At 48.8% G+C, this 13,292-nt stretch overlaps 1 protein-coding gene across 1 annotated transcript in view; it reads right to left on the reverse strand.

The window, feature by feature from the left end:
* The window catches only part of CAMK1D (calcium/calmodulin dependent protein kinase ID), a 441,354-nt gene extending 430,623 nt beyond the window's left edge, over positions 1–10,731 (reverse strand). Inside the window, exon 1 of the mRNA XM_077758501.1 lies at positions 10,594–10,731. Within this exon, the coding sequence (XP_077614627.1) occupies positions 10,594–10,685 (92 nt within the window). The 5' untranslated portion in view covers positions 10,686–10,731. The remainder of the gene's footprint in view (positions 1–10,593) is intronic.
* Between the last annotated feature and the right edge of the window lie 2,561 nt (positions 10,732–13,292).

Genomic DNA, 13,292 nt, shown 5'->3' on the forward strand with positions numbered 1-13,292 from the left:
TTGGGACTTACACAGATCTGTAATGTAAGCAGGTGTAATTCAGGTGTAATTATCCCATTTAACAAACAAGGTAATCAAGACATAGAGAGGCTAATATCATGATTCCACAGTTCTCAAGTGACAGAGCTAGGACTCGCTCCAATCTCCTGTACTCTACTTCCTTCAGGGGTTTGCTAGAGTCACCTCACATCCACTCATAAGAGCCTGATGGGAGAGTTTGCAGTAGGTTGTGAAGCCATGGATAGTTTGAAATTGTTCCATGTAAGAGTATTTACACCATGGGGGTGGGGGGGGAGGGGGGAAATGGGCATGGAGCAGGGCACTTGTGGGGATGAGCACCAGGTGTTATATGGAAACCAACTTGACAATAAACTATTTGTAAAAAAAAAAAAAAAAGAGTATTTACACCATGGAAATCAGCAATTGTTACAAATCAGAGCCCATTTCCTTGTCATTCCATAATGTGTCCACTTAAAGGGAGGTATTTCTCATTAATTTGTTAATATTCTCTACTCCCATCAACCCAACTAACTTGTAAACCATGTGACACAGGAGAAAGGCCATTGAACTTGGGAGTCAGAAGACACTTAACCCTCCACCTCCCCTTCAGCAGCCTTTTCCCATGAGTCATTTGACCTCTCTGAGCCTCCATTTTCTTATCTGTAAAATGAGGGCAGTAACTGCTACCCATGAACCATGCAGGTAAAAACATTGTGCCAACTACAAAACACCACACAGCTGTGAAAAACAACATGGCGGTGCTTCCAAGACTTCAGCATAGAATTACCGTATGATTCAGCAATGTTACTTTTGGGAACACACCCAAAAGAACTGAAAGCAGGAACTTGAAGAGATATGTGTACCCCATGTGCACACAGCATGACTTACAGCCAAAAGGTGGAAATAACTCCGAGTGTCCACTGCCAGATGAATGAATATACACAATGGGGTATAGACATGCAATGGAATATGATTCTGCCTTAAAAAGCAAGGGGGGAGCCTTTAAGGTTCCAGTTACAGCACCAAATCCAATTCAGTGTGAAGGCAACTGCAGTGATGTATGTTGCAGTCATGAAAGATGAGAGGTCCTCCCAACAAGTAGAGATGTCAGGGCCTTTACTTTCCCTGCTCCCTCCATCACAGAGGTCTCAATATATTGTCACCCCAGACTTTGGTCATCAGAAGGGCGTAACTGGGGAGGGTCAAAAGGGAGATATCACCCAGTCTGGACATCTGCTTCCCAACTGTCACTGACATCCTAAGAAAGACTTGGGGAATTAAACGTTTGAGATCTTCTCTCATACCCCATCCAACAATCCCCCTAAAGAGATTTTTAAATAAGCTGTTTCACGTGTCCATGTGGCATACACACATACATGCTGCCATTTCTTAAATATTCTGCCACCAAAATTAACTCAGCGCATATTAATTTTATTTTTTTTAAGTTTATTTGCTTTGAGAGAGAGAGAGAAAGAAGAGCAGGAGAAGCATAGAGAGAGGAAGAGAGAGAATCCCAAGCAGGCTCTGCCCTGCCAGAACAGAGCCCAATCCGGGGCTTGAACTCACAAACCATGAGATCATGACCTGAGCTGAAACCAAGAGTCAGACACTTAACCAGCCAAGCCACCCAGGCGCTCTATTACATATCGATTTTAAACTACTCAGCTCCGTGGTGTGTTGTCATATTGCAAATAAATTACTTAAGTCCTCAAATCAAAACCCTGTTTCAGTGAGAAACATAGCCCACACAGTGAAGCAATTCTCAGAAAGGAAAAACACGCTTAAGCCAAAGCGGGGCCACAGCTGTCCCGAGGCCTGTGTGTTGTTTGGGAAGACAGAAGCTGTTGCACAAGCTGATGCAGATAGGGACAGGCTGAAACACAACACAAGATGAGACCCAGCTCAGGGTGCAGGGAGAGGTGCAGAGAGCAGGCTGATGAGATAACCAGAGGAAGGAAAGAGCCTGTGATAAATACATAGCAAACTAGGTCATTTGGCACCCGGGCTGGCCCAGAGGACGCTCCTGGCCGGGTCTCTTGGTCAATGCCAGCACTCTGTGAACTCATCACCCTCCTGTGAGGAGCAAATGTTGAATGGTTGCATGGACCATCCAACTCCGTGCACATGGCCTCTGAGGAGCATTGTTCCAGTACCCCAGGGGCTAAGGAGAGGGAAGGAGCATTCACTGAGAACAGATCCACGGGCCATGCCCTGCACTAAGTGGTTTGCATGCACCTTCATGTAAACCTCATGACAGCCCTGGGATTATGTGCAGGTCTTACCCCATTTTACAGATGAGGACAGGAGTCTGACAAAGGCCAAATAATTTGCCCAAAACCAGATGGCTAGGAAGCAGTGGACCAGAATTTGCACTCCTGTCCTAGTGACCTCGCAGCCTACCTACTTCGCTACTCACTACTGTGCTGTGCAAAACAACCAGCAATTGTTCCTTCCTGACTGATGGAAGACTTGGTGATAGTTCCCAAAAATCAGTTTCCAACATATATTGACATGTTCTTCCCCACGGTACCCTGAACTGCCACTGGCAGTCCCCCTCAACCACAGCTGTTGATGGCGACTAGAGCTGATGACAGCTATCGTTTACTTAATTCCAATTACGTGTAAGGTACCTCATGTCCATCATTGAATCCTTACAAAAATCCCACCAGACAACAATATCCAACTCCATCTTAACTCGGAAAGATTAAGGAGCCTCTCCAGAGGCGTACAGCTAGGCACGGCTGGGCTGGGGCCACGCTTCCATTAGGGCTCATGGCCTCCCGATGTCTCCCCTACCTGGCCTCGCCAAGTGTGCCGTTTTAAAAGCTGGTCCTCAAGGTTTGGTGTTATCCAAAAGACAGAATCCCTGTTTCTGAATCCTTCCGAAATAACTAGGAAAAACAGCACAAGACACATAGCTGATCGCTGAAGATGTGGAATGGCCTTGGTGTGCCACCACACGAACTTGGCCTGTGCCATCCATTTGGAAGTTACTTTTGGTATGAGTGGAGCCTAAATAATACATATACTGCAAACATCTTTTTAATCAAGCAGGATCTAATGAAAGTTAGCCCGAGGAAAAAGTGGTTTCCTGCACCAGAGAAAGTCAAAGGGACACGAGCCACATGAACTGAGAAAGAATAGGACAGCACCTCTCCCAGAGCCCACAGCCCCTCCTCGTTTAGCTACGTGTGCATTGCACTTGACCATCTTGAGGCAGAAAAGAAACTTAAGGCAACTGACCAGGATACCAGGCTTCCTGCTGGTCACCCAGAAGCAGTTCCTTCTTTAATTAACAATATGGGTCCTTCAAGGGCTGTGGACTCCCTGATGATCCCTATGAAATTGGAGGCATGAGGTTGGAGATCTACCACGGTGAGTGGAAGCTGGTCACAAATGTGACGATCCCCCACTGGATCAATGCCTAAGCTGTCCCCAGAGGAGAGAGGAGAAGAAGGAGTGAGATTGAAGGGGATTAAGGAGATTTATTTGGGGAAAGGAAAGATTAAAGGGATTTATGGAGACCCAGCCAAAGAAAAACTCAACAAATTAACCCCTAAATCCTCCTCCAAGGGGACACAAATGTCTACCTACCAAGCCTAATTATTGTCCATTCATTGGCCAAGTCCCAACCAGAAAGTTCTACTTGAGACACAATTCTTATGAGTCCCTCTGGGAATGAGCTCTCTGTCCAAAAGAACAATTTCCCAAATCCCACTACACTAATCAACAAAGACAGTAGCATTTGTTATCTTTTTTCCAGTCAAGAAAAATGTCTGGTTTTTCCCCTCCAATATAAAACATCCTGCTGAAAAAGGAGGAGCAGGAGTCTGGCGTTTATTATTTTTCATGGAATGCTTGGGCTTTAAATCACCAAATCGAGTGGGAGAGTTATAGGGCATAGGCCCACCTGTCCAGGTGAGCTCGCTCTTCCTACCGATAATTCTACGGGCCACACCCAGCATTTTCTTGAAAAGTTCAGCAGTTCTCCCAACTGCTAAAATGTTCGGCCTGTCACAGTTTTCCCCCTGTGACCAAGGAGGAGGCACTTCAAAAGCCCTTTCCAGACACAAGCTCAGAGGAGTCCCTCATGAGGAGGGCCCAGAAGCCCAAAGGACCTGAGCTTACCTGCCAAACTTTCCTGGAGCCTCCTAGAGCAGGGACAGCCCCACTCTGGCGACAGAATGGGCACTCAAAACTCTTGGATAAACTGACCCAAACCACACAATGGCACCATTTTTTCCAACCCCAAGTCCTTGGAGAATCTCACATCCAATCACAGCAATTCTTTTCTGCTTGTCCCTTCCAAAAATATAGAGAACCCAACCACTTCTTTTTTTCTTTTTCGTACAAATAGTTTATTGTCAAGTTGGTTTCCATGTAACACCCAGTGCTCATCCCCACAAGTGCCCTCCTCCATGCCCATCTCCCCTCTCCCTCACTCACACCCATCAGTCCTCAGTTTGTTCTCAGCATTCAAGAGTCTCTCATGGTTTGCCTCTCTCCCTCTCCCCCACCATTTCCCCCCTTCTTCTCCCCCATGGTCCTCAGTTAAGTTCCTCCTAATCCTCCTATATGTGCAAACATATGGTAGCTGTCCTTCTCTGCCTGACTTATTTCGCTCAGCATAACAGCCTCAAGGTCCATCCATGTTGCTACACATGGCCAGATTTCATTCTTTCTCATTGCCATGTAGTGTTCCATCGTATAGATAAACCACATCTTCTTGATCCATTCGTCCGTTGATGGACACTTAGGCTCTTTCCATGTTTTGGCTATTGTTGACAGTGCTGCTGTGAACATTGGGGTCCATGTGCCCCTATGCATCAGCTCTCCTGTATCCCTTGGGTACATTCCTAGCAGTGCTATTGCTGAGGACCCAACCACTTCTGACGAGAAGCAGAGCCTCCGTAGCGACAGTTCTCCCTTTAAAACACCTCTGTCTCTCACCTGGATCGTTGCAATGGCCTCCATGCTGGTCTCTCCATCTCTGCCCTGGAGCCTGCCAAGCTGTCCTCAACAGCAAACGCAGTGATGATGGAAACACCTAAGTCACTTCAAGGTGTTCTTCTGCTCAAAATCCTCCAATGTCTCCCATTTCTTTCAGAGCAAAGGCAAAGTTTTTACTAGGACCTACAGAGGCCCTTGAGGAATCCGATCTCCCCTCTGCCTTGCCCCCCATCTCCTCACCCCCGTGCCTCTCTTATTGGCTCCCACTCCTTCCCCCAACCACCAACTTCCAGCCACGCAGGCCTCCTTGAACAGTGAACAAGCTCCCTGGCAAGCCCTCAGCCCTTGCCGTTCCCTCTGATGGGAACATTCTGCCTTTGGAAGTCCCATACTAGCTTCTTAGTGAGGCCATCCGTGACTACTCAGCCTCAAGCAGCCATCATTATGGCTCCAAAAAACCTCCCGCCTTCCTGGGGTGCCTGACCGCCTGGTTGGCTCAGTCTGTTAAGCATCTGATTCAGCTCAGGTCATGCTCTCACAGTTCGTGGGTTAGAGAGCCACATCGGGCTCCGTGCTGACAGCTCGGAGCCTGGAGCCTGCTTCAGATTCTGTGTCTCCCTCTCTCTGCCCCTCCCCCACTCATGCTCGCTCGCTCTCTCTCTCTCTCTCTCTCAAAAATAAATAAGAATTTTTTTTTAAATTATTTCTAGGAGAGAGAGAGAGAGACAGCGTGAGCAGGGGAGGGTCAGAGAGAGAGGGAGTCACAGACTCTGAAACAGGCTCCAGGCTCTGAGCTGGCAGTCAGCACAGAGCCCGACGCGGGGCTCGAACCCACGAACCGCGAGATCATGACCTAAGCAAAAGTCAGACGCTTAACCGACTAAGCCACCCAGGCGCCTCTAAATAAGAATTTAAAAAAACAAAAATAAAAACAAAAAACACAACCTTCCCTGTTTGGCTTTTCCCCTTAACATGTGTACTAAGCACCGCACTCTACATTTTACTTACTTCTCTTTTTCACTCCCTGGCCCCCTCACCAGAAGGTAAGTTAGGAGAGGACAGGCATTTTTTGTTGTTGTTGTTGTTGTTGTTGTTGTTGTTGTTTGCAGCTACAAGCCACCCACCACCCCACCCCCCCCAGGGTGCCTAGACTAGATCAGATGCTTGATAGAGATCTTCAAATGTATGAGAGGCTGAATGTATATCCTGCCTCAAAACAAAAGAGAGCTGAGAAATACAAACTCCTAACAAATACGGCAGCTGGGACACCCTCAGGGAGAAATCAAGGGACTTCCACCTCTGTTTTCCTCTTGCTAATATTCTTTCAAATGTTTCTCCCAGACTCTAAAATTCAGAGTAATCCCAGAATAAATACTACAAAACCAGCCAGTCAAATATACAAACCACCTGAAGCAGCTTTGCCTGTCTACTCCTCCTCCGCCCAACACATACATCCCAAAAAAGCACTGTTGAGTGTGGTTCCCACTGGGGCTTTCAGATAAATCAATCACCTGTGTCCTCAACAGGTGTATTTCCTGAGCAATTTCAGAATAAGCAGTGTTGAGTATGATACTAGTGGGAAAAGACAGTGCTTGCCCCACAGAAATTTCTATTTATATTCTTCCTAAAGCAGCACCCAGCAGGCATTCGTTTAATGGAAAAGGGAACACACTATGCTATTGACATGAAGTGGGATAAGACTTCCTGTCCAGAGCTGTTTTCACTTTGCTATGAGCCTGGGCATAAAAATGTCACTCCAAACAGGAAGGAGATGCACTAGCCACATAGGAAGGCTCATGAAGAACCATGGCCAGTATCTTCCTGGTTCAGGTGAGCCCTAAAATCTCAGGGTTGGAAGGGTACTTGCAAACCATCTGGTCTTTGCTGCCCCCGTGACTTTAGAGACAAGGAAGCTGAGACAAGGAGAAGGTGGTGTGGACAAGTGACCAAGCAGCCCACAGGCCACACAACCCATTAGCGGCCGAGCCAGAGGATTGAAGGCCAAGTTCCAATCCTCCACGATGGTCAGTTCCAGCCCCCTACAGACAGCAATTACTTCACCGTAAAATGTTCGGTCTATAAGAAAAGCATGTATTCACACCCTACAGAGATGAAGATCTATTTTCTAGGACATGCCATTTCCTATACTCAAGAGGAAGGGAGGAAATTGGGACAATCATTCTGTGTCATGCCAAGTGCTCAGACCTTCTCTGTGCAGATGGCTTTCACGGCGTGGAAATTAGAAAAGTGATTTCCATGACTCTGGGGTACTTCCTGGACACCACACCACAGCTTTCTTCCCATCCATATACTTCTCCAAATGGCATAGTATCACTGTTTTCATTTTGGGAGTCGTTGAAAGATCTCTCCAGTAGAGATGGTCTGGGGAGCCTCAGCAGATCCGCTGACAGACATGTTCACAGCCCCTGATTTGCTGGTACACAACATTTATTGGCTCCCACCATGTGCCAAGGATCTGAAAACGTGTCATTGATGAATAAATAGTCCTTAGGTCCTTCTACCTTAGTCAGGTTCTGGAATTCCCTTTCAAAGGAAGGTACATGCAGCCCCTTAGTTGGGAGGCTTCTCCTAAGGCCTGACCCAGAGGCATGTCAGCTAACCCAGGCCCAAATCCCAAAGGCAGGTCCCTTCACCTAGGCTGTCCCGGGCTTCCTTAACCTCTTTCCCACCCTCCTGAGCCAGCCTTCACTCTCATTTGGTCCCCAGTCCCCATCAAGGCCCCTCTGACCACATGACCACATGGCTTGACCCTTTGGCTTCAACAGTAAGTGTTCTGCTCTGCAGGGAATGTTACCTGAATCAGGCAGCCAGATATCGGATTACAAAGTTTGGCCAAGTGTGTTTCTCAGGCCTTTACAAGGCTTTATTTTAAAAGCATTTTAACACTCTAAGATGACAGTCTGGCTCCTGCCAGGGCTTTCCTGCCTTAGGATCTTGAAGACATATGGGGAAGGTGTGACAAACAAAATGACTGGAGCTGCAGAGGACTGTGGAAATGAATCTCAATCATGATCAGTGATGCCTCTGACTTTGAGTAAGTTTCATTACAAACAGGAGGGGGGTCCAGACTCAACATCTACACAGACAGGACTGGAAGCAACCTCCCTATTTAGACTCAGGCCAAGGTCACTGGAGCTAGCCCAGGGTGACACAGGCATCCTAAACCTCATATGATGGCTAGAAAATCCAAAGAGACAAAATAATGCTGATTATCCAAGAGCTTTGAAACGTTACTGTATGTAGATAACAGGTTACCCCATAATTATGTTTTCCTTGCATTAATATTAAAACTAGCTTTCTAAATACTAAAGTTAAATCAAATTATTAGTAAACATTCGCTAATGTGGGTTACATAACCCACCAATGGCTCAACGCCATCAGGATCATGATGAGTTGTTCTGCTTAGATTCCACAATTAATAACTAGCTCATGTTTGGCAAGTCACTTAATCTCTCTGTTGCCTCAGTTTTCCCATCTGCCAATTGGGGATAATACCAAATACCTACCTCATAAGGTTATTATAAGAGTAAAACACACGTAAGGCACTTAGAATAATATCTGATACGTAGTATTCGTTTAAGAAAGTCATCTACGACGACTATTATTATTATATCATGGAGTAAAAACATGTTGATCATTTTCTTATTTGTGTTAGGCTCTTTTAGAACCCATGCCAGCACCACGGGGCCTCAGTGGGAAGCTTCTTTTCAAAGACCTATTTCCAAGGAAGAAGGCAAAGCTTTGGGACCCCAAGAGAGACCCATGCCCAAGTTCACTGGGCATCCGACCAGAGTCCAAGAGACTGTTCTGCAACAGCCCCACTGGTCTCTCCGGCACCAGAAGGCAAACCCCCATCCTTCCCGGAGGAAAAACCGCCCATGGTCACCCCCCAGACAGCACCTGCTACAGCAAGAACCACTCGATAGAGCGACAGCTCACTGAGTTGCAGCGGCCCTGGCTACTGCAGTGGTGCGGCTGCAGGGCTCTCCTGAAAAAGCAGGAGTCACTGAGGAGGAGGCTGTCCCCGTGAAGGCTGCAGACTGTGGGGGCAGAGACAGGAGTTCAGGTGGGGAAACGCCATGCAAAGGAAGGCAATCCCACATGATGAGACTCCACGCTCTCCTGTCCCCTCACCCGCAGCCACATAACCGGTCTCAGGATGACAGGCAAGGGCATGCTTCTGGTTTCTCCATAACTTGAGCATCTCCGTGTCCAAACCCCAAATCCTAATAAGCCTCAGTAGCAATTTTCAAAAGTTCTGAGCAAAACTCACCCCTTAACTGGCCAGGCCAAGAGAGGCAGTCCTAAGCCCCTCCTTAGGAAAAAGGCTAAGTCCCTCATGCCTTCATCCCAACAAAGACAGAATTGTCTGTACCCACAGGTGCTCTCCCTAAAGTGCAGCATAGCAGCCAGGAGACCCTAGTCTCGGCCTCGCGAATGAGCCTGCTTTCCTGGGCATCAGAAGCAAGGCTGGGAATGCTGCCTTCCCAACTTCGCCCTGGGGGACCTACTGCAGAAGTGGGGGCGGGGGCGAGGGAAAATGACTGAGCAACTGTGGGGGGCCCTCAGGAGGGGGCAGGAGACAATCTGGGTTTGAACAATGTGGTTCTGGGAAAGCAAACCAACCACAAAAGCAAGTAAAGGATGGGGGGGCAGGGGAGGAGGAAGGAAGGAAGGAAAAAAGGAAGAACAGTAGTTTATCTCACCCAACGCCTCCTCTTTATCTTCCCAGCCCAATCAACACCTCCACGAACCCCTGCAAAATGTTCCGTTCATATAGCACATGTGTGTATGAGAGAATATATACACGAACAGATACTGATCATCAACAGATACTGATCACATGAGGGAAGAACATGACTTGAACTTCAGACTCACCCAGCAGTGCCTGATTCTCTTTCACTATCAGCCTCCTTACCTATTCTGAGGCGCTTCAAAACAAAACAAACAAAAACCAACTCCAGGGCAGCAAGGGAACAGCAGCTGAACTGAGCAGCACATGCTTGGGGCATTCCCGCCTTGGATCTCAGAGTATTTCTGCTTTCTTGAGCCGCAGCCACCAACGCTGGACTCAAGAACAGCTCTGGAGAGAAGTCGCCGGGTAGGGAGACACTCACAGACCCTCCCCGGGGCCACGCACCCTAGCGTGGGCAGCTGAGCCCGTGTGAAATGGACTCAGGTAAGGCTCTGCCCACACGTGACCCACAACACTGCGAAATCCTTCCCTTCCATAATCGCGTGGCATCCAAAGTCTTGCATACACCTAGTACGTGCAGATGTCTATTCCGTAAGAACACATGATGGAAGAACAGAAATGGGAACGACCAAAGCCCCGTTTTCTCGTGACCGCGCTCGCCTCTCCACGGTGCGCCCCCACGCACGGTGAGTAAACGCACACGTCTGGTAGGTAAACACTAATATCCACCGTGCTCGGCCCACCGTCACGCGTGGAGAGAAAGAAGTCGAGAGGGCGGCGGTGTCAGGGGAAGTGGAAAGTCGCCTGCCGGAGCTCCTCCCGCCCCCGCCCGGGAGCGGTGCCCACCCGCGCCCCGGGGACGCAGCTCCACGCGCTGGACACGCGGGGGGGCGGGAGGGCTCCGCGGGGCCCAGAGCTGGACAGTNGTCCCGAGGGTCTCCTTGAACTCGAAAATTTTCTTGATGTCTTCAGCTTGCTTTTTCCAGGAGGAGCTGCTCTCGCCGTTCTCCCGGGCCATGGCAGACGAGGGCGGCGTGTGCGGAGGGCGGCGAGGGGGCGGGGCCGCGGCGCGGGGGNGACGACTAGAGCTAATTCGCATTGCACCAAAATCGGCGCTCGCGTCAAATTCTGGCCGGGAGAGGGGGCCTCGTGGCGAAGAGAAGAAAGCCTGGGAGCCTCGGGGCCAGAGACGCGCAGGACGCGCCGGGCGCCGCCTCGTGTTCCCTTTGGGAGCTAGACTCCCGGAGTTACTGGGCGCGCGGGCTGCGGGCGGATTCGGGGACCGCCTGGCGCGGGCTCCGTGCTCCTCGCGGGCTGCCCGGGTCCCGGGCTGGAACTGCCAGCGGGCCTGGGCGGGCCCGGGGGGGCCTTCGCTCCTGTTTGCCCCCTCCTGGCTTCTCCCTGTCTCCTCCCGCCGAAACCCAGAGACTTCGTGTAAAATGAACGTCTGCCCCGCACCCTTCTCGAGGGGAGGGCTGTCCTCACCCCCCTCAGCCCTACCCGCGGCGGGCTTAGTAGAATACCCTGAGGCGGGGTTTGTCCCTCGGAACATCTTTTCCCACTGGCTGGAGAAACAAACTCAGGAGTTCCCTCTGGCCTCCCATCTCAGAGATTCTCTTTTGACTGCCCACCCTTCTCCCATGTCCACCTGTCAGCGGGGGAGGGGCTACCTCGTCTTCCAGAAAATAAGTAGTTTTCCTTGAATCCAGATTATCGCTCCAGTAGGGCCCCTGGGCTGAGTTGTGTCAACAGCCTTGTCTCTTGATTGTTGACACCTGCCCCATTTTCCCAGGACTGTTCCAATTTCAATTTCAAGGGGAAAAAAAATCTACTCCCTGAGAAGGCACCTTCATCCAGCACCTTCTTCCTGGGCCTGACAGGGAGGTTGCAGGCCCAGGGCTTTGCCAGAAGCCATCAAGACCCCTCTAGCCCTTCATTCCCACTGTGACCCCAAGGAGGTCAGAAGATGCCCTGGCTACCCCATCCCCCACACCTCCATGCTGGTTTCCTGTCTTTATGGGGCTGTTAGCTCCAGGCCCTCTAGGCAGGGGAGAGCAAATTTGGCGTTACTTGGCTGTTAGAAACACAGATTAAAGGGACAAACAACAACTTCCAGGACAGATTTCCTAGGAAACAAGAAGATGGGGCGTATAACCAAAGTGCAAGGCAAACAGCACCTCTTTCAACAAGAACTGGATTTGAGCAACTAGAATATCTTTTATTTCTGTCAAAGGTTCAGTAATATGAAGAGTTGAACCCTAGCATTACCTTCCCATGCTCTAGCGTGAACATCTTCTCTTCTTCCCCTCCTTCCCGTCCACTCTCCTCCTCCTTACTCAGTTCTTTCCTCTCTATTTCAGCCTTGCTCCTTGCCTAAGGATCAGCCTCCAGAGCTCTTGAGAACCATTTTCAGTCTCCGCTCTTGTCCCCAAAACTAAAGAAATGCGGACGTTCTCTCTTTCTCCCTAAGGAAAAGAGGCAGTTGTCCAGAAGGAGCAAAAGTGAAGGGAAAGCAGCGGAGCGTGGCATGTGGCTTTGCGGCCGTGACTTTACCTACCAGCCTGTCAGGTCCATGAGGACAAAGAACACATTGCCTTTTGCACGACTGTATGCCCAGCACCTAGCATGGTCGCTAACACATAGTCACTGAATGGGTGTTAGGCGGATAAAGAAATGAAAAAGAACTAGGACAGCTATTTGACATCTGTTGTACTGGTTGAAAGGCTATAGAGAATTTTCTTTCTCTTCCAAACTTGGTAACGATGTTCATTCAACATTATCAAGTCATAGTCAGCTGGACCAGGTCCCAGAGGAAAGATGCAGACGTTTAATGCGGAACTGAGGAGGCCAGCCCCAGAGGAGTGGATCCCAAAGGAGGTAGAAATGCCAAAGACAACCTGTGTGGCTTTAGTATGGTAATTTCTCCCTTATTGGACTCCATGTGAAATAAAAGATCTTGATCCTGGAAACTGCCATAGAAAACAAAACCCACCATTTCCTAAGAATGGTTATACCTTAGACTATACATGGCCTAATTCTGTTCACCTGAGGGCCCTCACGTGGAATGTTACCCAGTAACTGACCACTTCCTCCAGCCTGCCGTGTTTTTCTAGAGGAAAAGGTGATGGCTGCCAGGCTCATCATTCAATCCCACTTCCAAAGTCAATCAGTTATTATCTATCCTTCAAAAGCTCTCTGTTCCCCCAACAATTCCACTCCAGAGGCTCTGCCACATATTCTAGATGACCAAAGTTAGGTCCTAAGTCTTTATATTTTCTTAAAGCTCTTATACTGTTCATTAAAGAGCCCAAAGAAGAGGTGCTTTTAAGAACACATCATTAAAGAGTTACTAATACTATGCCCATTAAACTTTTCTCCCACAAGCCCTCCTGCCAGTAGATCAGGATTGTGTGGCCCAGGTTGGGACCTGGGAAGATGGTGCAAGGGAAATAAATATTATGTCGAGCAGATTCAGAGATTAAATCTGAAATTTTCTAAACTACCTCGATTCAGCCTTTAATACCTAACGTGATAAGCCAGGAAGGCAAGCTGGGGTGGTACAAAGAACTAGAAATCTAGAAAACTAGACTTAAGTCCCAGGTCACAAAATTTGTAAAAACACTTG

The sequence above is a fragment of the Crocuta crocuta genome, unplaced genomic scaffold (genome assembly GCF_008692635.1).
Source record: "Crocuta crocuta isolate KB4526 unplaced genomic scaffold, BGI_CrCroc_1.0 scaffold32, whole genome shotgun sequence".
Lineage (NCBI taxonomy): Eukaryota > Metazoa > Chordata > Mammalia > Carnivora > Hyaenidae > Crocuta > Crocuta crocuta.